This window comes from Jaculus jaculus, chromosome 1 (assembly GCF_020740685.1).
Source record: "Jaculus jaculus isolate mJacJac1 chromosome 1, mJacJac1.mat.Y.cur, whole genome shotgun sequence".
Taxonomy (NCBI): domain Eukaryota; kingdom Metazoa; phylum Chordata; class Mammalia; order Rodentia; family Dipodidae; genus Jaculus; species Jaculus jaculus.
Window position 1 is genome coordinate 165,558,119 of NC_059102.1, and position 23,749 is coordinate 165,581,867.

The 23,749-nt window shown below is 43.8% G+C and overlaps 1 protein-coding gene across 4 annotated transcripts in view; it reads left to right on the forward strand.

The window, feature by feature from the left end:
* The window catches only part of Stx5 (syntaxin 5), a 29,426-nt gene that overhangs the window by 429 nt on the left and 5,248 nt on the right, over positions 1-23,749 (forward strand). For 2 of the 4 annotated variants that reach the window (XM_045140475.1, XM_004656568.2), the window contains exons 2-10: positions 339-582; positions 1,751-1,821; positions 1,950-2,005; positions 2,646-2,716; positions 13,248-13,364; positions 13,456-13,512; positions 13,677-13,758; positions 18,598-18,704; positions 18,838-18,959. In XM_045140475.1, the coding sequence (XP_044996410.1) occupies positions 358-582; positions 1,751-1,821; positions 1,950-2,005; positions 2,646-2,716; positions 13,248-13,364; positions 13,456-13,512; positions 13,677-13,758; positions 18,598-18,704; positions 18,838-18,959 (908 nt within the window). In that variant the 5' untranslated portion in view covers positions 339-357. The remainder of the gene's footprint in view (positions 1-338; positions 583-1,750; positions 1,822-1,949; positions 2,006-2,645; positions 2,717-13,247; positions 13,365-13,455; positions 13,513-13,676; positions 13,759-18,597; positions 18,705-18,837; positions 18,960-23,749) is intronic. The other 2 variants (XM_045140480.1, XM_045140486.1) reach the window with 1 other exon arrangement.

Sequence of the window (23,749 nt, forward strand, 5' to 3'; positions counted from 1 at the left end):
CCCGGTTTCTCCAGGAAGGGTTGAAGACAGTCACAGCTACGGTTAGGGCCTGAGGCAGGTGCACAGGTCGTCGGACCTCCTGGAGGCACTGGGCCACGGGACCGGGCTCTGGTGTCTCGGCTTCAGGGCCACAGGCCCACGCTTCGACCACTAGAGCCAACTTGGAAGAAGAATCCGAGGCTTCGTCTGGGGCCTGGAGGCGGGTCCCAGGATCTGCGGGTGGCCCTGGGCTCCAAAGTCGGCCAAGTGCCAGAAAAGGGTCCACGGATTTGTTAATTGAGGAGGGAGTTTGAGGAAGGAGGCTGCCTTAGGGAATGACACTCTCCTCTCCACAACAGTCCGAGGTTATGCGACTCAATGATCCCGCGGAAACGCTACGGATCTAAGAACACGGATCAGGGTGTCTACCTGGGTCTTTCAAAGACACAGGTTCTGTCCCCTGCATCTGCTGGCATAAGCAGCAGCGACATCGCCCCTCTGCCCCCCCCAGTGGCCCTGGTCCCTCCTCCTCCCGACACCATGTCCTGCCGAGATCGTACCCAGGAGTTCCTGTCTGCCTGCAAGTCACTCCAGAGCCGCCAGGTAAGGACTTGGGGTAGGAACAGCAACAGTGAACCCTGCTAAAATAGGCATGGTGGGTTCCAGCACGAAGCAACGTAACTCTTGGGGATCCTAATGGATAGCTGAAAGGTAGGATGAGATCCTTAGAATATACCAGGGCAGGGCCGGAGAATGGCTTAAAGGTTAAGGCGCTTTCCTGCAAAGCCAAAAGACCCAGGTTTGATTCCCCAGGATGCAACATAAGCCAGATGCACAAGATAGAACATGCTTGTGGTGTTTGTTTGCAGTGGCTGAAGGCCCTGGCATGCCCATTCTCTTTCTCTCTATATGCCTCTTTCTCTCTTGCTCTCTCTCAAATAAATAAAATTTTTAAAAATAATATACCAGGGCACAGAGAGAAAGTGAGCTTGCTAACTGGAGGCAAGGGCATATACTGAAGAAATTTCCCCAGAGGATATGATTTCTATTCTGGAAGGAGTATCTCAGGGCCCGAGGGGTTTGTAAGGTAGTTGATTTGGGTAAGGAACAAATTCTAGATAGAGTCTTTAGTTGAGAGACATGCCCCTTTAATTCTAGTTCTATCACAAGTTCGTTCATTGACTGTGGAGAACCTAGTTAATCTAGGTAGGCCTCAGTTTTTCTTTCTATCCAATAATAGCATGGTGGAAAGGAAAGAAGTTTACTCTGTGGTCCAGGCTGGATTGAAAATTACTATGTTGGGTAACTGAACTCATGGTGAGCCTTCTGCCTCAAGCCTCCCTCCCTGACATGGAATTGCTTTATGAAAATTAGATTCCACCAGTCGTGGTGGTGCACACCTTTAATCCCAGCACTTGTGAAGCAGAGGTAGGAGGTACAGGCAGAGAGTGAGCAAGAGAGAGAAGAAAGCATGGGTGTACCAGGATCTCTTGTCTCTGTGAAAGAAATCCATACACTACTTTGTGCATGTGGCTTTATGTGGGTACTGGAGAATGGAGACTGGGTCCTTAGGCTTTTTAGGCAAGTGCCTTAACCACTGAACCATCTCTACAGCCCTGTCATTCTTTTGACTAAAAAACATTGATACAGATAATCTGATGGTAGATGCCACTAATGTAAGAGAGTTTACTGGATATATGAGAGGCAGTGGAAGCTGGAAGTGGTTAGTGGGGGGAACTGAAAGTTCGCACCTCTTGGCATTGCTTTACAGAATGGAATCCAGACAAATAAGCCAGCTTTACGTGCTGCCCGGCAACGCAGTGAATTCACCCTCATGGCCAAGTGAGTTGGAAGCAGCTTTAAAAATGGTAGAATGGCTGAGGAGAAGTGGACTTGGTTTTCTTTGGTGGCTTGGCTGAGTGGGATTGGTTGTGCTGAAGCTAATATGGGAATCTAATGTTTATTTGCAGGCGCATTGGGAAAGACCTCAGCAATACATTTGCCAAGCTGGAGAAGCTGACAATCTGTGAGTGTTCTTGGAGTAACTAGTAAATGGGACAGTGAGCAAAACAAAGTGCTAGAGACTGAGTTTTCATGACCCTTTTGTTTTTCCTTTCTTTCTGTTTTTTTAATTTTTTGTTTATTTTTATTTATTTATTTGAGAGTGACAGAGAGAGAAAGGGGAGAGAGAGAGAGAGAGGGAATGGGCACGCCAGGGCCTCCAGCCACTGCAAACGAACTCCAGATGCGTGCGCCCCCTTGTGCATCTAGCTAATGTGGGTCTTGGGGAATTGAGCCTTGAACCAGGGTCCTTAGGCTTTACAGGCAAACACTTAACCGCTAAGCCATCTCTCCAGCCCTGTTTGGTTTTTTTCTTGAGGTAGGGTCTTGTTCTAGTCCAGGCTGACCTAGAATTCACTATGTAGTCTCAGGGTGGCCTCGAACTCAAATTCATGATGATCCTCCTACCTCTGCCCCCCCAAGTGTTGGGATTAAAGGCATACACTATGCCTGGCCTCTTTTTATTTGTTTTTTTTGGGGGGGGTAGTTTGGGGATTTTAACATTGTGTCTATTAGACAACTACCTCTACCACTGAGCTGTACCCCTCACCCACTCTCCCAGCCTTGTGATTAAACTCATATGTTATAATTTCTTATTTCTGCAGTGGCAAAGCGCAAGTCCCTCTTTGATGATAAAGCAGTGGAAATTGAGGAGTTAACATATATCATCAAACAGGTAAGCTGCTAGCTGTCAGTTGAGCCCAGCATTCTAATTAGATTATTTCTTTTCTTTTTTGAATTTTTAAGGTAGGTTCTCAATCTCGCTTAGGCAGACCTGGAACACATTCTGTAGTCCCAGGCAGGCCTTGAACTCACAGAAATCCTCGTAAGTGTCTAGATTCAGTCTCAAACATCCTCCCCTCGATTGCATCAGTAGATCCTATGCACAGAACACTGTACTAGATGCTGTTGATGCAAACATGAGGCAAGATTCGTTTTGTTTCTTTACTTTAGAAATATTTTTATTTGTTTATTTGAGAGAGAGAGAGAGAGGCAGAAATAGGCACAAGATAGAGAGAATGGGTGCACCAGGGTCTCCAGCCAATGCAAAGGAATTCCAGATATATGTGCACCCTTGTGCATGGCTTACAAGGATCCTGGGGAGTCAAACCTGGGTCCTTTGACTTTGCAACCAAGCACCTTAACCACTAAGCCATCTCTTCAGCCCATTGTTTCTTTATTTTAATGCATGTGTAAGTATGTACGTTTGCATGTGAGTGTGCACATGTGTGACCATGACACATGCATGGAGATCAGAGGACAATCTTGGAAGTGCCTATGCTTCCACTTTCTTTGAGACATGTCTGCCAGTGCAGAGTCCCAGTCTAGCACCTTCAGTTACGCCTTCCATTGTCATAGGCACCTTGGGATCACAGATGTTTATGCTACTCTGTGTCTGGCTTTATGTGGGTGCTAGAGAGGATCAAACTCAGGACAACAAGCTTTGTATCCTCCTTGGATACAAGGCTTTACTCTAGCCCAGGCTGTCCTGAACTCTCTGTGCAGATCTGGGTAGCCTTGAACTTAGTGATCTGTCTGCCTCAGCCTCCCAAGCATTGAGGTTACACATGTGAGCCCCCATGCCCAGAGTTTGTGTGTGTGTGTACGAGTGTGTGCATGCAGGCCAGAGGTTGCTGTCAGATGTCTTTCTCGATTCCACTATTTTAAAAAATATTTTATTTTGGCTTCTGCGTGAGAAGGAAAAAACTCAGTAGCAGAGGCCAGTAAGTTAAAAAGAAGATATAAAGGGAAGAGAAAGGGAGGAGGGTACTTAATAGGTTGGTATTGTATATATGTAAGTAGAATGATTGAAATGGAGAGGGGATATGATGGAGAATGGAATTTCAAAGGGGAAAGTGGGGGGGGAGGGTATTACCATGGGATATATTTTATAATGGAACATGTTAATAAAAAAATGAGAAAAAATATTTATTTTTTATTTATTATTTACTTGATAGTGAAAGGGGGGAGAGAGAATGGGCATACCACTGAAAATGAACCCAGACATGTGTGCCCCCTTGTGCAGCTGGCTAACATGGGTCCTGGGGAATTGAACCTGGGTCCTTTGGCTTTGCAGGCAAACGCCTTAACTGCTAAGCCATCCCTCCAGCCCAATTGCACTATTTTACTGAGGCAGGATCTCTCTCTTGAGCCCAGACCTTGCCCACTCAGCTAGTGTAGCTAGCTAGTTGGCCTTGGGGTAGGGGGGATCTCTTGTCTCTACTTTCTGCACCTTGGGATTGTAGGCAGTAGCCATCCCCCATCTCCCTCTAATATTGATGTGGGTAATAGGGATCTGAGCTCCATATCCTTGCATAGCAAGCACTTTATAAACAGCCATCTCCCCAGCCCAAGAGTCTTTATCTTCAATGGTTTGTTGTTCAGATGAGTTAACCAGCACTAAGTACCCATACTTAAAATAATTAATGAGGTAAGTGGTACAGAAAAGATCTTACTAAAAAAAAGATGAATTTAGCCGGTGTGGTGGAACATGCCTTTAACCTCAGCACTCAGGAGGCAGAGGTAGGAGTATCACCATGAGTTTGAGGCCATCCTGAGACTACATAGTGAATTCCAGTTAAGCCTGAGCTAGAGCATGACCCTACCTTGAAAAAAACAAAACAAAACAAAAAAATGGCTGGAGAGATGGCTTAGTGGTTAAGACACCTGTCAGGAAAGCCAAAGGAGCCAGGGTTGATTCCCCAGTACCCCTGTAAAGCCAGATGTACAAGGTAGTACAAATGTCTGGAATTTCTTTTCAGTGGCTGGAAACCCTGGCCGGCCCAGTTCTCCTCTCTACTGCACCTCTTTCACTCTCTCAAACAGATAAATAAAATATTTAAAAATTAAAAGGTGATGTCTAAACCACAAAAGAGAAAGATCCATAAATATTGTAAGAACGGGGATTTGTTTTCTTTGGGGGCAGTGGGTTTCAAGGTAGGGTCTCACTCTAACCCAGGCTAACCTGGAATTCACTATGTAGTCACAAGGTAGCCTTAAACTCACAGTGATCCTTCTACCTCTACCGCCCAAATACTGGAATTAAACGCATGTGCCACCACGCCTGGCTACTATCTTTTTTTTTTTTTTCCCCCTCTGTACGTAGGACTTTTATTTGGGTTTTCAAAACTGCCCACTGGGTCTTTGTCCCTGTCCCTGCTTGTCACATGTTGCAGGACAAACCAGGAGGGATGCAACCATCCAGGGGGTAACTTCTTGCTTTTGCTGCTGTTCCTGCCCATGGGGTCCACCAAACTTTGTTCTTTTTCTGGAAACAGGTCTGGGAAAGTGAAGGTTTGCCATGGGCCACTTTGCAGTCATGTTTCTTTAAAAAAAAAAAAAAAAAGCTGGAGAGATGGCTTAGTGGTTAAGCACTTGCGTGTGAAGCCTAAGGACCCCAGTTGGAGGCTTGGTACCCACGTAAGCCAGTTGCACAAGGTGGTGCATGCATCTGGAATTCGTTTGCAGTGGCTAGAGGCCCTGGTGCACCCATTCTGTCTGTCCCCCTTCCTCTCTCCCTCCCTTTTTCTCTGTTGCTCTCAGTAAATAAATAAAATGAAAAAAATACACACACACACACATATACATGTATGTATGTATAAATGTATTTATTTATTTGAAAAAAGTAGAGCGGGCATGCCAGGGCCTCTAGCCAGTACAAATGAATTCCAGATATGTGCCCCATTTTGTATTTATCTGTTTTATCAGTGGGTCATTTTGTGCATCCATCTTCATGTGTGTACTAGGAAATTGAACCTGGGTCCATTGGCTTTGCCAATAAGCACTTTAACCTCTTAAGCCATTTGTCCAGCCCCATAGTCAGGCTTCTTTTTTAAAAAATCTTATTTTTTATCAATTTTTTATCATTTTCCATGATTATAAAAAATATCCCATGGTAATATCCTCCCTCTCCCCTTTTCCCCTTTGAAATTCCATTCTCCATCATATTCCCTCCCCATCTCAGTAAATCTCTCTTTAATTTTGATGTCGTGATCTTTCCTTCTTATGGTGGTCTTTTGTAGGTAGTGTCAGGCACTGTGAGGTCATGGATATCGAGGCCATTTTATGTCTGGAGGGAGCATGTCCTAAGGAGTCCTACCCTTCCTTTGGCTCTTACATTCTTTCTGCCACCTCTTCCACATTAGACCCTGAGCCTTGGAAGGTGTGATCGAGATGTTACTCGGTACTCTAGTCACTTCTTTCCAGAACCATGATACCTTCTGAGTTGTCCCAAGGTCACTGCCATCTGAAAAGAGAAGATTCTGTACCCAAAGTGAGAGTAGCATTAATATAAGGGTATGAATATTAAGAGAAGTGCTTACTGGGCAGTTTGATAAGCATAGTATATACACTTATCCAGACAGCAGCAGACATTACCCCCCTAGGGCTCATGACTATCCCTGTTTTAAGTTTTCAGTATCAAGATGTAATTCCCTCCCTTGGAGGGGGCCGCCAGTCCAATTGGAGGGGAGTTGGTTTCCAACACTATTGCACCCATAGTCAGGCTTCTTGATCCTCACATTCCTATGGTCCCTCTTTTTATTGGAGCCATTACTGTACCCATGTGTGGACTGCAGCCACAGGCACATTGTAAATGTATTCAAGATAATTCCTGAGGTTCTCCCTGGTCATCTCCATGGGCATTGGGAACTGCACATTATCCTCAGGCTGGGTCATGCTAAGCTACACAAGCTAAATTAAGAAGTTGGTTCAGAATATGTGGAGTTGTGGCCACCCACAACTCCCACATCATGGCGGCTGCACCTTGCTGGCAGTGTTTCTTTTTTGTTTTGAGACAGTATCTGGCTACTGGCCTCAACTTGTGATCCTCCTGCCTCAGCCTCTCAAGTGTTTTGAAATTTAGGCATGTGTCATCATGCCTATCCAGTATTTTTCTTTTTGTTTGTTCACAGACATATCACAAGTGCATTTAACAATGTTTGACATTATTGGTTTATTAAGTGATTGGCAAGAAGCTAGAAATGTAAATTAGTGGCCAATTGTGAAAACATTGTAGAGTCATCCTCAATACTATACACTCACTACACACAGAATTTGAGCTGGGACATGAATGGGGCAGAGGTCTGGGAGAAGGCCATTGTAGTTGAATAGTACAATGATGAAGACAGAGACCAAAGGAAGACCCAGTCCAGAAATACTGTGCTAGAAGAAGAGAATGTTCCATTAAGTATTGGGTGTTTTTAACCATTTAGGACCTGGCCCACAGTATTCAGACTTGAATTGGGAAAGGTCTGCTACTCACTTAGGTTGTAACCTTGGGTAACCTTCAGAGCTTCAATTTCTTTTAGCAGTAAGGTGGGGGTCATAAAAGTCCCTGCTCCAAAGGTTCTTGAAGATTAATTTATTTATTTGAGTCACTGACTTTACTGAGTGACTGATCCATGGATAAGACTATGATTGATTGATCTAGACTGGTTTTGGTTGAAGAAGTGATACTTAAGAGTTACCTGAATTGTAATGAAAAGAGTCATTCAAAACTGTCATGCCATGGCTGGAAAGATGGTTTAGCAATTAAGGTGCTTATGTGCAAAGCCAAAGGACCCAGGTTCTATTCTCCAGGGCCCACACAAACCAGGTGCACAGGTGGTACATGCATCTGGAGTTTGTTTGCACTGGTTAGAGGCCCTGACACACCCATTCATTTTTTTTTCTCTCCCCCCCCTCTTTCTCATGGTCTCACAGTTAAATTCTTAAAATGTATTTTAAAAAGCTTATTTAAAAAATATCATGCCAGGCTGGAGAGATGGCTTAGCAGTTAAGCGTTTGCCTGTGAAGCCTAAGGACCCCGGTTCAAGGCTCGGTTCCCCAGGTCCCACGTTAGCCAGATGCACAAGGGGGCGCACGCATCTGGAGTTTGTTTGCAGAGGCTGGAAGCCCTGGTGCGCCCATTCCCTCTCTCTCCCTCTATCTGTCTTTCTCTCTGTGTCTGTCGCTCTCAAATAACTAAATTTAAAAAAATTTTTTTTTTTAAATATGCCATTCAAAGGGGAAAGTGGAGGGGGGGGGAATTACCATGGGATTGTTTTTATAATCATGGAAAATGTTAACAAAAATTTTAAAAAATTAAATTAAAATATATATATATCATGCCAGCCCGTTTCAAAAAGTGAGACTGCAATCTAGAAAATAACTATAGAAAAAGGAAGTTGGGTGAGCCAGAGAAATGGTAAAGGCGCTTGTCTGCAAAGCCTAAGGACCTGAGCTTGATTCCCCAGGACCCACGTAACTCCAGATGTTCAAGGTGGCACATGCGTCTGGAGTTCATTTGCAGTGTCTGGAGGCCCTGGTGCACCCATATTCTTTCTCTATATCTCTCTCAAATAAAAAAAAAATTAATTTTTTTGTTTATTTTTAGTAATTTGAGAGCAACAGACAGAGAAAGAGAGAATGGGCCCCCTTGTGAATCTGGCCTACTTGGGTCCTGGGGAACTGAGCCTTGAACTGGGATCCTTAGGCTTCACAGGCAAGCGCTTAACTGCTAAGCCATCTATCCAGCCCAATAAAAATAATTTTTAAAAAGAAAAATAGGAGCTCATCTCTGTCTGTCCCTCTCAAACAAATAAATAAAAATAAACAAAAATAATAATAAAAAGAAAAGTAGACTGGAGAAATGGCTTAGTGGTTAAGACACTTGCCTACAAAGTCAAAGAACCCAGATTCAATTCACCAGGGACCCACATAAGACAAATGCCTAAGGTGGCGCATGTGTCTGGAGTCTGGAGTTAGTTTACAGTGGCAGAAGGCCCTGATGCACCCATTCTCTCTCTATCTGCTTTTCTGTCCCTCTCTTTCTCTGGAATAAATAAAATAAAACATTTTTTTAAAAAATAAGAGAGCCTAGTGTGATGGTGCAGACTTTTAATCCTAGCACTCTGGAGGCAGAGGTAGGAGGATCACTGTGAGTTCAAGGCCACCCTGAGACTACATACTGAATTCCAGGTCAGCCTAGACTAGAGTGAGACCCTACCTCAAAATATCAAAAAAGGGCTGGAGAAATGGCTTAGCAGTTAAGCGCTTGCCTGTGAAGCCTAAGGACCCCAGTTTGAGGCTCAATTCCCCAGGACCCACACTAGCCAGATGCACAAGGGGATGCACGTGTCTGGAGTTTGTTTGCAGTGGCTGGAGGCCCTGGCATGCCCATTCTCTCTCTCTCTCTCTCTCTCTCTCTATTTACCTCTTTCTTTCTCTGACTGTTGCTCTCAAATAAATAAATAAAAATAAAATGAAAAAAAATCAAAAGGAAAGGGGGTTGGAGAGATGGCTAAGGGGTCTTATAAAGGACCTGCCTGCAAAGCCTAAAGACCTGTAATGATGTACAAGGTGTTGCCATACATCTGCAATTTATTTGTAGTGTCTAGAAGGGCTGGAGAGATAGTTTAGCAGTTAAGGCACTTGCCTGCACAGCCAAATAACCCAGATTGAATTCCCTAGGACCCATGTAAACTAGATGCACAAGGTGGTGCATGCTTCACACAGAAGTCCAATCATTTGTAGCTAGGATTCACATATGAAAGAACATGCGATGTTTGGCTTTCTGGGTCTGGGTTACCTCACTTAGTATAATTTACCTTTTCAGATTCATCCATTTTCCTGCAAATTTCCTAACTTTATTTTTCTTTACTGCTGAGTAGAACTCCATTGTGTAAATGTGCCACACCTTCATTATCTACTCTTCAGTTAAGGGACATCTAGGCTGGTTCCGTTCCTAGCTATTGTGAATAGAGCAGCAATAAACATGTTTATTTAAAATACTTTATTTTTATTTATTTATTTTAGAGAGAAAGACACAGGGAGAAAGAGAGAGAGAGAGAGAATGGCTTCTAGCCACTGCAAATGAACTCTTCACACATGTGCCACCTTATGCATTGGGCTTTATGTGGGTCCTGGGGTATTGAACCAAGGTCCTTTGTCTGTTCAGGCAAGTGCCTTAACTGCTAAGCCATCTCTCCAGCCCTGTCTCTTAATTTTTTTTTTTTTTTTTTTTTTGGTTTTTCGAGGTAGGGTGTCACTCTGGTCCAGGCTGACCTGGAATTAACTCTGTAGTCTCAGGGTGGCCTCAAACTCATGGCGATCCTCCTACCTCTGCCTCCCGAGTGCTGGGATTAAAGGCGTGCGCCACCACGCCCGGCCTGTCTCTTAATTTTTAAGTGCTGAAATTATAGGTGATCCACCATGCTCAGCTGGCATTTATATGGGTGTAAGGATTTGAGCTACATTTTTTTTTTTTTCAGGTATGGTCTCATTTAGCCCAGGCTGAATTCACTATGTAGTCTCGGCTTGGCTTTGAACTCAATGATCCTCCTATCTATGCCTCCTGAGTGCTGGGATAAAAGGCATGCACCACCATGCCCTACCTTTTTTTTTTTAATTTGTATGTGCATGTGTGTATGGGCATGGCATGGTCTCATTACCACTACAAATAAACACCTGTCCAGCTTTACATAGGTGTCCATGGAATTAAACCCAGATCAGCAGGTTTTGCAGGCAAGTGCCTTTAACCACTGAGCCATCTCCTCAACTCATTCATACCCACTGATCTTTTAATTTTTAAAATTAAGTTATTATATTTATTGAGGAAAGTACAGAGCCAAGGAAAGGTACCTACATGGCTAGAGATCCCACATGAAGGGCCTGGAAAAAAGCGTAGAAGAAAAGTAAAGAGAAAGTTTAAGGAAGGCCAGGCGTAGTGGTGCCTGCCTTTAATCCCAGCACGCAGGAGGCAGAGGAAGGAGGATCATCATGAGTTCGAGGCCACCATGAGACTACATAGTGTATTCCAGGTCAGCCTAGGCTACAGTAAGACCCTACCACAAAAGAAAAAAAAAAAAAAGAAAGTCTAAGAAGCTCCTGCAATGTGGGAAGCTGGAGGGTATAAAGAACCCATGTGGAGAGTAAGGGCTGGGGCCCCTCCTGGCTGGGCCTGGGCCTAGCCTGCCCTCTCCTTGCAACAGTATTTATAACCTTTTAGTGGTAGGCTGTCTTCCATCTCAGATGAACCAGGACAGCTGGTTGGTTAAGGCTAGGGGCTGTCTAAGGAAGAGGTTAATCCTGACACCAAGTTCTGAGGACTAAACTTGATCAACCACAGAGTTTAAGTCCTATGAAAGACCTCCCTCATAGGAGGGAGGCCTGGTTGTTTGTGGAAAAACAGGTCTGGAGAACTAAACAAGAGAGAAGCCAGATCATCTTTGATTTCTAGCAAGTGCAGATTTTCTTGCCTTTTCTAATTTCAGGGGTCTAGTCACCCCAAGTATATCACCCTCTCATTTCCCCCTCTCATGAGAAGACACTCTAACTGCTATTAGAAGACAAGGGGCAATGGCGGCAGATCATGAACTATTTTCTGCTGAATGGAACAGAGTTGTGGCAGTTAGAGTATTTCCCAGAGAGGGGAACTATTCTAAAGGACCCCAAAAGTTATTGATGGAGTGCAAGAAGATAGTCTTGGAAGAGAATGTTGGGTGTTGGGGAGAAATAATAAAAGTAAGGGGTCAATGAGGAGTGAGCACACAACAAACTGGTCTCAGGGTTTTCCTTCTTGTAGGCTTCTTGGCCTTGGGAAGCATTCAACGGAACCCAGTTAGATGGAATTGGATTGTCTCAGGACCATCTGAGCATGAACTGGCTGAGATTTTTTTGTTCCAGAACTGTCCACCAAATGGCACAATAGTGTCTGACATGGCCTGAATCCGTTTTTGTATGGCTTGTAAAACATGATATAATTAGCAGAGTTACCCAGAATATAAACACAACATTTAACCTTGACAAGGTAAATATACCATATTTTGCATAATAGCCTTCCAGAGTGTATCCTTTTAAAATTTGTCCTGGGGGTGTCCAGGGCCTTTTTTAAAAAAATTATTTATGGGCTGGAGAAACGGCTTAGCAGTTAAGGTGCTTGCCTGTAAAGCCTAAGGAGCCAGGTTCAATTCTCCAGGTCTCATGTAAGCCAGATGCACATGGTGGCACATGAGTCTAGAGTTCGTTTGCAGTGGCTAGAGGCCCTGGTGTGCTCATTCTCTTTCTCCACCCCTTTTCTCTCCCTCCCCCCTCCTTCCCACCCCTCTCTCTGTCTCAAATCTTTAAAAAAAATATTTATTAGAAAGGGAGAGAGAAACAGAATAGGTGCACCAGGGCCTCTAGCCATTGCAAACAAACTCCAGATGCATGTGCTCCCATGTGCATCTGGCTTACATGGTTTCTGAGGAATCAAACCTGGGTCCTTAGGTTTTGAAGACAAACACCTTAACCACTAAGCCAGCTCTCCAACAACCCTCCAAATGATCTTTTTTATTTAGTGTGTAAATGTAAACATGTATATGGATGGGTGTGCATGTGTATATGAGTGCAGGCATTTGTGTAGGCTTTATGTGGGTACTGGGGAATTGAACCTAGGTCCTTTGGCTTAGCGGTTAAGGTGTTTGCCTGCAAAGCCAAAGGATCCCGGTTCAGTTCTCCAGGACCCATGCAAGCCAGATGCACATGCACAAGGGGGTCGCATGCATCTGGAGTTCATTTGTGGTATGGATTTAAAGTTTTGGGTTTTTTTTCTGGTTTTTCTTTTCCTTTTGTTTATTCATTTTTTTGTTTGTTTGTTCATTGTTTTTGAGGTAGGGTCTCCTCTAGCTCAGGCTGACCTGGAATTCACCATGTAATTTCAGGGGGGCCTCAAATTCACAGTGATCCTCCTACTTTTGCCTCCCAAGTGCTGGGATAAAAGGCTTCTGCCACCACACCTAGCTCTGGTTTTGGTTTTTCAAGGTAAGGTCTCACTTGAGTCCAGGCTGACCTGGAATTCACTATGTATTCTCAGGTTGGTCTTGAACTCACAACAATCCTTCTTCTGCCTCTGTAGTGCTAGGTTTAAAGGCATGTGCCATCACATCCAGCTATGTATAATACTTTTGGTCTTTGGAAGGGTTCTGTACTTTCACAGGTGGAGCAGGGCAGAAAATGGAGCACTAAGGCAAATTATGAGGCCCTACTTGGCCTTTTTCTAGACTTTTTCTGCAGGGACTTCTGAACCAAGGTAAAGAACAGAGCAAGAAAAGTCCTAACAGGTCCTTCTAATTGACTGTTTGGTACACTCTTACTAGTAGCTGTCATCTTGTCCTCCCTGTCATAGGTGGCCGCAGAAAGGGACACTGGCTCCTTAGTTAATAACTCTTTGTGATTTCTTTTACTAGGACATCAATAGCCTCAACAAACAAATTGCTCAGCTTCAAGATTTTGTGAGGGCCAAGGGCAGCCAGAGTGGCCGACACCTACAGACCCACTCCAATACCATTGTAGTCTCTTTGCAGGTGGGACCTTGGGAATAGAGGCAGGGAGGAAGGGAGCAGGGGAAAGTGTGTGTCTACTTTGACTTACCCTTTTTTTCTTTTTTTCTTCTAGTCAAAACTGGCTTCTATGTCCAATGACTTTAAATCAGTTTTAGAAGTGAGGACAGAGGTAAGGGGAACCTGTGGGAGGGATGGAGATGTGAAAGTAAGGCCTCAAGGGGAAAGAGAAAGAGGACGAAGTTCTTCAGGGTCATGGGGCCGATAGGAGAGATCTCTTTAATGTGTCTACTTTCCAGAGGCCTCAGGACCTTTGCATTTCTTCCCCAACCCCAGAACCTGAAGCAGCAGAGAAATCGGCGGGAGCAGTTTTCCCGGGCACCAGTGTCGGCGCTGCCCCTTGCTCCCAACCACCTAGGTGAGTCACAAGTAATGTGGGAAGCCCAAGGGCTAAGGCTTTGTTGTTGTTGTTTTATCTTGTTTTGTTTTTTGAGGCAGGATCTTATTCTAGCCCAGGCTGACCTGGAATTCACTATGTAGTCTCAGGGTGGCTTCAAACTCACAACAGTCCTCTTACCTCTGCCTCCCAAATGCTGGGACTAAAGGCATACACTGCCATGCCCGGCTTAGACTTAGTTATTCTGGCATCCTCTGAAGGCACATGTAGAGGACAACAATGGAGGGGCCAAGGAGTTGCTTGGATATTATCTCTCAGAGGACAGACTAGTTTTGGGGCATTTGTGATCCACACGTAGTCCCTCCACCTTCTCTTCTGGTAAATGCAGTTGTTACCCACAAAAATGACAGTATCTAACTTTCTTCTGTTAGTTTTACATTGTTTGTTTGTTTGTTTTTTGAGGTACTGTCTTACTCTAGCCCAGGCTGACCTGTGTCAGCGGGCCTCAAACTCACCACAGTCCTCCTACCTCTGCCTCCCAAGTGCTGGGATTAAAGGCGTGTACCACCATGCCTGGCTAGTTTTACTTTTTTATTGACAACTTCCATAATTATAGACAATAAACCATGATAATCTCCCCCCCAATTTCCCCTTCACAGCTCCACTCTTGATCATATCCTCTCCCAATCTCCATCAGTCTTTTATTTTGAGGCCATCATCTTTTCCTCCTAGTATGAGGGTCTTGTATAGATAGTTCCAGGCATTGAGAGGTCATAGATATCCCGGCCATTTAGTGTCTGGAAGATTTTGGGTTTTTTTTTTTTGTTTTTTTTTTTGTTTGTTTGTTTGTTTTCTTTTTTAAAGTGAGGTCTCACTCTACTGGAAGATTTTATTGTAAGTACTCCTACCCTTCCTTTGCCTCTCACATTCTTTTTTTTTTTATTTTTTTAATTTTTATTAACATTTTCCATGATTATAAAATATATCCCATGGTAATTCCCTCCCTCCCCACCCCCACACTTTCCCATTTGAAATTCCATTCTCCATCATATTACCTCCCCATTACAATCATTGTAATTACATATATACAATATCAACCTATTAAGTATCCTCCTCCCTTCCTTTCTCCACCCTTTATGTCTCCTTTTCAACTTACTGGCCTCTGCTACTAAGTATTTTCATTCTCATGCAGAAGCCCAGTCATCTGTAGCTAGGATCCACATATGAGAGAAAACATGTGGCACTTGGCTTTCTGGGCCTGGGTTACCTGACTTAGTATAATCCTTTCCAGGTCCATCCATTTTTCTGCAAATTTCATAACTTCATTTTTCTTTACCGCTGAGTAGAACTCCATTGTATAAATGTACCACATCTTCATTATCCACTCATCTGTTGAGGGACATCTAGGCTGGTTCCATTTCCCAGCTATTATAAATTGAGCAGCAATAAACATGGTTGAGCATGTACTTCTAAGGAAATGAGATGAGTCCTTTGGGTATATGCCTAGGAGCGCTATAGCTGGGTCATATGGTAGATCAATCTCTAGCTGCTTTAGGAACCTCCACACTGTTTTCCACAATGGCTGGACCAGATTGCATTCCCACCAGCAGTGCAGAAGGGTTCCTTTTTTTCCACATCCCCGCCAACATTTATGATCATTTGTTTTCATGATGGTGGCCAATCTGACAGGAGTGAGATGGAATCTCAATGTAGTTTTAATCTGCATTTCCCTGATGACTAGTGACGTAGAACATTTTTTAAGATGCTTATATGCCATTCGTATTTCTTCCTTTGAGAACTCTCTATTTAGCTCCATAGCCCATTTTTTGATTGGCTTGTTTGATTCCTTATTATTTAACTTTTTGAGTTCTTTGTATATCCTAGATATTAATCCTCTATCAGATATATAGCTGGCGAAGATTTTTTCCCATTCTGTAGGTTGCCTCTTTGCTTTTTTCACTGTGTCCTTTGCGGTGCAAAATCTTTGTAATTTCATTAGATCCCAGTGGTTAATCTGTGGTTTTATTGCCTGAGCAATTGGGGTTGTATTCAGAAAGTCTTTGCCAAGACCAATATGTTGAAGGGTTTCCCCTACTTTTTCCTCTAGCAGTTTCAAAGTTTCCGGTCTGATGTTAAGGTCTTTAATCCATTTGGACTTAATTCTTGTGCATGGCGAGAGAGAAGAATCTATTTTCATCCTTCTGCAGATATTTATCCAGTTTTCAAAACACCATTTGCTGAAGAGGCTGTCTCTTCTCCAATGAGTATTTTTGGCATTTTTATCGAATATCAGGTGGCTATAGCTACTTGGGCTTACATCTGGGTCCTCTATTCTGTTCCACTGATCTACATGTCTGTTTTTGTGCCAGTACCATGCTGTTTTTGTTACTATGGCTCTGTAGTATAGGGTAAAATCAGGTATGGTGGTACCACCAGCCTCTTTTTTGTTGCTCAGTATTATTTTAGATATTCGAGGTTTTTTGTGATTCCAAATGAAGTTTTGGATTGTTTTTTCTATTTCCATGAAGAAAGCCTTTGGAATTTTGATAGGGATTGCATTAAATGTGTAGATTGCTTTAGGTAAGATTGCCATTTTCATGATATTGATTCTTCCAATCCAGGAACAAGGGATGTTTCTCCACTTTCTAGTGTCTTCTGCAATTTCTCGCTTGAGTGTTTTAAAGTTCTCATTGTATAGATTCTTTACTTCCTTGGTTAGGTTTATTCCAAGGTATTTTATTTTTTTTTTGATGCAATTGTGAATGGGAGTGATTCTCTGATTTCATCCTCTGTGTGTTTGTTGTTAGCATATATGAAGGCTACTGATTTCTGTGTATTTATTTTGTATCCTGCTACATTGCTGTAGGTTTTGATCAGCTCTAACAGCTTGCTAGTAGACTCTTTAGGGTCCTTTATGTATAGAATCATGTCATCTGCAAATAATGATAACTTGATTTCTTCCTTTCCAATTTGTATCCCTTTTATGTGTGTCTCTTGCCTTATTGCTATGGCCAAGACTTCCAAAACTATATTAAATAGAAGTGGGGACAGTGGACACCCTTGTCTTGTTCCTGATTTTAGTGGAAAAGCTTCCAGTTGTTCCCCATTTAGTAATATGTTGGCTGTAGGCTTGTCATAAATAGCCTTTATTATATTGAGATATGTTCCTTCTATTCCCAGTCTCTGTAGGACTTTTATCATGAAGGGATGTTGGATTTTGTCAAATGCTTTCTCTGCGTCTAATGAGATGATCATGTGATTTTTGTCCTTCAACCCGTTTATGTAATGTATTACATTTATAGATTTGCATATGTTGAACCATCCCTGCATCTCTGGGATAAAGCCTACTTGGTCAGGGTGAATGATCTTTCTGATATATTCTTGTATTCTGTTTGCCAATATTTTGTTGAGAATTTTTGCATCTATGTTCATGAGGGAGATTGGTCTGTAAGTTTCTTTCAGTCACCTCTTCCACAATGGACCCAGAATCTTGGAAGGTGTGACAGAGATGTTTCAGTGCTGAGCACTCCTCTGTCACTTCTTCTCAGCACTGTGGTGCCTTTTCAGTCAACCCAGAGGTCACTAACGTCTGAAAAGAGAAGTTTCTCTAACAAAAAGTGAGAGTAGCATTAATATGTGGGTATGAATGTTAAGGGAAGTGCTTACCAGGCAGTTTGGTGAGCATAATATATACATTTAGCCAGACACCAGCAGGCAATGTACCCCTAGGGCTCATGACCTCGCCTGTCATAGATTTTCATTATCAGGCATGTATTCCCTCCCGTGGAGGGGGGCCTCCAGTCCAATTAGAGAGCAGTTGATTTCCTTTCTTAACAGACATGCCACTGTGCTCCCATTGGCTCATTTGGCCAGGGTGGCCAAACTTAAAGCTTTCAGTGTCCACTGTTTATCACTGCTGATGACTTCTCTCTTCCATTGGGCTGCATATAGTGTAGCTTTTTCCAGCTTTCTGTCAGCTGGTCTATAGGGAAGAGGTTTTCAGCTCAGCTCCAGCTTGGTTTCTCAGTGACCTTGCAGCTCAAGCATGTTGGAGTCTTCAGTAATAGCTAATATTTGTTTTAATTTTTTTATTGATTTAAGAGAGAGAATGTGGGGAAGAGAGAAATGGGAACTCTGGGGCATCTTGCTGCTGCAAATAAACTCAAGGTACATGTATCCCTTTGTGCATCTGGTGTTACATGGATACTGGGGAATTTAACCTAGGCCAGCAGGCTCTGCAAGCAAGTTCCTTTAACCACTGAGGTATCCTTTAACCACTGAGGTATCTTCTCAGCCCCAATATCTTACTTTTCGTTGTTGTTGTTTTGTGGTAGGATCTCACTCAGGCCCAGGCTGACCTGAAACTCACTCTGTACTCCCAGGTTGCTTTCAAACTCACAGAAATCCTACTACCTCTGCCTCCTGAGTGCTGGGGTTAAAGGGGTATGCCACCATGCCCAGCTAATATCTAAAATTTTTGTGCACTTACCTTCTCTCATTTTACAACCATCCTTTGACAGTGCAATCATTGATCCACACTTTAGACTTGAGGAAACTGAGGCCCAAAGAGGTTAAATGACCTGTCCAGGGTCACAGGCTAGTAAATGCTGGAGCTGGATTCAAATCCAGAGCATATGGGCTTTGAAAGTGGCCCTTTTTTTTTCCCCCCTCTCTCATTGCTTTTATGAGGCATGGTCTTAAGCTTGTGCTGGCCTCTAGCTTGCTATGTAGCCAAGGATGACCTTGAACTCCTGCTTTTCCTGCTACCTCCCAAGTGATGGTGTAACCGGTGTGCACCTCCATATCCAGCTTTTCCTGTTTTTAACCTCTGAAATATGACATGTCATCTTTCCTCCTTAGGAGGTGGTCCTGTAGTTTTGGGAGCAGAGTCTCATGCCTCTAGGGATGTGACCATCGACATGATGGATTCTCGAACCAGCCAGCAGCTGCAGCTTATTGATGAGCAGGTACCCAGGCTCTTGACTTGGGAAGATCACCCAAAGTGGAATATGCTGTGGTAAAACAGCAAGCCGAGAGGGTCTTATAAGAGTCAGACCCTACTCCAAAGAAGTTCATGGTGCTTTATTTTTTCCTCTAAAGGATTCTTATATCCAGAGTCGGGCAGACACAATGCAAAACATCGAGTCTACAATAGTTGAACTTGGCTCCATCTTTCAGCAGTTGGCACATATGGTTAAGGAACAAGAAGAAACAATTCAGAGGTAAGACATTCCCCCCCCTCCCCCCCCCCCCCGCCCTTCAAGGTATGGTCTCTCTCTAGCTCTCAGGCTGACCTGAAATTCACTGTGTAGTCTCAGGGTGGCCTCGAATTCATGGCAACCCTCCTACCTCTGCCTCGCAAATGCTAGAATTAACCACGCCCAGCTTTTTGTTTCTTTGTTTTTAAGGTAGAGTCTCCATCTAGCCCAGGCTATTCTGGAATTCATTGTAGTCTCAAAGTGGCCTCATGCTCACAGGTCCTTCTATCTCGGCCTCCCGAATGCTGAGATCAAAGCTCTGTGCTACTATACCCTGCACATTTTCTCTTTCATACCACACAAAGGAAACTTCTATTCCCTGTCAATTGGCATCTTAAAATTTCCTGGGATGACAGCTAGTTGCCTTTTGGAAGAGCAGGATGATTCCTTAGTCCTTTTTTTTAAAAGATTTTATTTTTATATATTTATTTATTAATTAGAAACAGAAAGAGAGTGTGTGAGAGAATGGGCATGTCAGGGCCTCTAGCCACTGCAAACGAACTCCAGATGCAAGTGCCACCATGTGCATCTGGCTTACGTGGGACCTGGTGAATCAAACCTGGGTTCTTAGGCTTCATAGGCATGCACCTTAACCACTAAGCCATCTCTCCAGCCCTTTTTTTTTTTTTTTTTTTTTTTTTTTTGATAGGGTCTCACTGTACAACAAGCTGTCCTGGAATTCACTATGTAGTTTTAGGCTGTCCTAGAATTCTCGGTAGATCCTCCTACCTCGGCTTCCTGAGTGCTGGGATCAAAGACATGTGGTGTGCAACCATGTCCAGCCCTTGTTCTTCTGTTTAAAATATTATTTTATGGGGCTGCAGAGATGGCTTAGCGATTAAGTGCTTGCCTGTGAAGCCTAAGGACGCTAGTTCAGGCTTGATTCCCCAGGACACACGCAGGCCAGATGCACAAGGTGGTACATGCATCTGGAGTTCATTTGTAGTGGCTGGAGGCCCTGGCGCATCCATTCTGTCTCTGCTTCTTTTTCTCTCTGTCTGTCACTCTCAAACAAATAAATAAAAATAAACAAAAAAATTATTCTATGGTCTGGAGGGATGGCTTAGTTGTTAAGGCATTTTCCTGCAGAGCCACAGGACCCAGGTTCAGTTTCCCATGACCCACATTAGACAGATGCACAAGGTGGCACATGTGTCTGGAATTCATTTGCAGTGGCTGGAGGCCCTGGCATGCCTATTCATTCCCTCCCTCCCTCCCTCCCCCATCTCAAATAAATAAATGAAATATTTTTTAAAAAATTATGCTGGGACTGGAGAGATGGCTTAGCAGTTAAGCGCTTGCCAGTGAAGCCTAAGGACCCCCGTTCCAGGCTCGATTCCCCAGAACCCACGTTAGCCAGATGCACAAGGGGGCGCACACGTCTGGAGTTAGTTTGCAGTGGCTGGAGGCCCTGGCATGCCCATGCTCTCTCTCTGCCTCTTTCTCTCTCTGTCTCTTGCTCTCGAATAAATAAATAAATAAAAATAAACAAAAATAAAATAAAAAATTATGCTGGGCATGGTGGTACACACCTTTAATCCCAGCACTCGGGAGGCAGAGGTAGGAGGATCACCGTGAATTTGAGGCCAACCTGAGACTACATAGTGAATTCCAGGTCAGCCTGGGCTAAAGCAAAATCCTGCCTCAAAAAGAAAAAAATATTTAGAGACTGGGGAAATGGCTTAACAGTTGTAGCATTTGCCTGTGAAACCTAAGGACCTGGGTTCAATTCCCCAGGACCCACATAAGCCAGATGCACAAGGGGGCACATGTGTCTGGAGTTTGTATGCAGTGCCTAGAGAACTTGGCCTGCCCATACTCTCTTTCTCTCTCATAAATAAAAATATCTTTTTTAAAAATTAAAATTTATTTGCAATCAAAGAGAAATAGAAGAAAGGCAGGATGGGTATATCAGGACCTCCAGCCACTACAAACCAACTCCAGATTTATGTATCACTTTGTGCATCTGCCTTTATGTGGGTACTGGGGAATTGAACCTGGGTTGCTGGGCTTTGCAGGCAAACACCTAAACCACTGAGCCATCTCTTGTTTGTTTTGCAAAAAGTTCTCACTCTGTAGTCCAGGAATGCACCTACCTCTGCCCCTCAAGTGCTGGGATTAAAGGTGTGTGCCACCACACCCCTCTAAACATACCTTTAAAGAAAGAAGAACAAGCCAGGCGTGGTGGCTCACTCTTTAATTCCAGCATTTGTCTTTAATCCCAGCACTCGGGAGGCAGAGGTAGGAGGATCACCCTAAGACTCCATAGTGAATTCCAGGTCAGCCTGGGCTAGAGTGAGACCCTACCTTGAACCCCTCCCCAAAAAATAAAGAAAAACAACTGGGTGTGGTGGCACACGCCTTTAATCCCAGCACTCAGGAGTCAGAGGTAGGAGGATCACCTTGAGTTCGAGGCTACCTTGAGACTACATAGTGAATTTTAGGTCAGCTTGGGCTAGAGTAGGACCCTACCTTGAAAAACCAAAAAAAGGAAGAACAAAAATGCTAATGGTGGGACATGCCTGTAGTCCTGGTATTTAAGAAGCAGAGTAGGAGAATCTGTTGCAAGTTTGAAGTCTAAAGTCAGCTTGGTCTATATAGTGAGATCCAGGCTAGCAAGGGCCACAGAATGAGATACTGTCTCAGAATCCCACCCCCCCCAAAAAATAAATTAAATAAAATAAGGGCTGGGTGTGTACATCTCAAGTTGATAGTGCCCTTACCTAACATGTGCAAAGCCATGGGTTCAGTTGATCCCCATGACCACAAAAATAAAACACAGGATAAAATAAAAACAAGTAGCTGGGGCTCTGCCAAAGTGGCTCAACAGTTATGCTCACTATTTACAAAGTCCTCATGTAAAGCCATATGCACAAATGTGGTGCATGCATCAGGGAGAAAGAGGAGAGAAATGCCTGCCATTCTCAACTCTAGATGCATGTGCACTTTGTGCCTCTGGCTTTTTATGGGTGCTAGGGAATCAAATTCAGGCTAAAAGACATTGCAGTCAAGCACCTTTAACTGCTGAGACATCTCCCCAACCCCACTTTCTTTTGTTACTTTTTTTTCGAGGTAGGGTCTCACTCTAGTCCAAGCTGACCTGGAATTCACTATGGAGTCTCAGGTTGGCCTCGAACTCATAGCAGTCCTCCTACCTCTGCCTCCGAAGTGCTGGGATTAAAGGCATGCGCCACCACGCCCAGCTCTTTTTTTACTTTTAATTTACTTTTATTTGTTTATAGAGAGAGACAGAAACTGGGAGAGGGAGAAACAGAGAATGGGTGTGCTAGGGCCTGTAGCCACTGCAAACGAACTACAGATACAGCACCTTGTGCATCTGGGTTACGTGGGTCCTAGGGAATTGAGCCTGGGTCCTTTAGCTTTGCAGGCAAGCAACTTAACCACTAAGCCATCTCCACCACAACCCCCATCTCACCCAACTTTACTTACTGAGGTTTATTGGTGAACCTCGAGCTCACCAGTTTGTCTAGCCCAAGCTTGCTTCAGGGCTTAACTGTCTCTACCTCCTGAGTGCTAGTATTGAAAATATGACACAACACCCACTAGTCATTTATGTGTGTTGTGGGAATCTGACCAGGAGTTCACTATGTATTCATCTCAGGCTGGCCTCAAACTCATGGCAATCCTCCTACCTCTGCCTCCTGAGTGCTGGTATTATTAAAGGGGTGCACCACGACTCCTGGCTATTTTTTATGATACATTTTAAAATTTGCAAATGGGCAGGGTGTAAGAACACTGGTGTTCTAGGGCCTCCTGCCACTGCAGATGAACTCCAGAAGCATGTGCCACTTTATGCATCTGTTTTGACATGGGCACCTGGGAATCAAACCTGGATCAGCAGGCTTTGCAAGCAAACAGCTTTAACCACAGCCATCTTCCCAGCTCTTCATCCATTTTTTAAAATGTTTTATTCGTTTGAGAGAGCAAGAGAGGCAGGTAAATAGAATGTGTATGCCTGGGCCTTCAGCCACTGCAACCAAACTCCAGGTTGCATGCGCAACAATGTGCATCTTGCTTATGTGGGTTCTGGGGAGTCAAACCTGAGTCCTTAGCCTTCACAGGCAAGTAAGTACCTTAACTACTAAGCCATCTCTCCAGCCCCATATTATTTTATAGTGAAAAAAAAATATGTATTTAGAATTAACCAGCTAGATCCAGTTTAGATGATCCCAGTTTTGTTGGCAACATCCAGTGCATCTACAACCAGCCAAGTGTGTCTTCTTCATTCCATCAGGCCTGATAAGGGTAGTGACTTTGGACACATTAATGTCATAGTTTCTTCACAGCCTGTTTGATTTGGTGCTTGTTAGCGTTGACGTCCACAGTGAACACAAGAGTGTAGATGTCTTCTAGCTTCTTCATAGCTGACTGTGGTCAAGGGAAACTTGATGATGACTAGGTTGAGTCTGGGGTGGGGGCAGGGAGAAGAAAAATAATGGTAACTGCCCTTGGCCCAATATTAGAAAGGATGAGCCTTCAAAAAACCCAAAGCTAGAGGCATGTCAGACAATGAAATAGCAGTCATTTCTTGCCTGCCTGCCTTCCTTCCTTCCTTCCCTCCTTCCTTCCTTCCTTCCTTCCTTCCTTCCTTCCTTCCTTCCTTCCTTTCTGTGTTTTTCAAGGTAGGGTTTATCTTGTCCAGGTTGACCTGAAATTCACTATGTATTCTCAGGGTGACCTTGAACTCACGGTGATCCTCCTACCTCTGCCTCCGAAATGCTGGGATTAAAGAT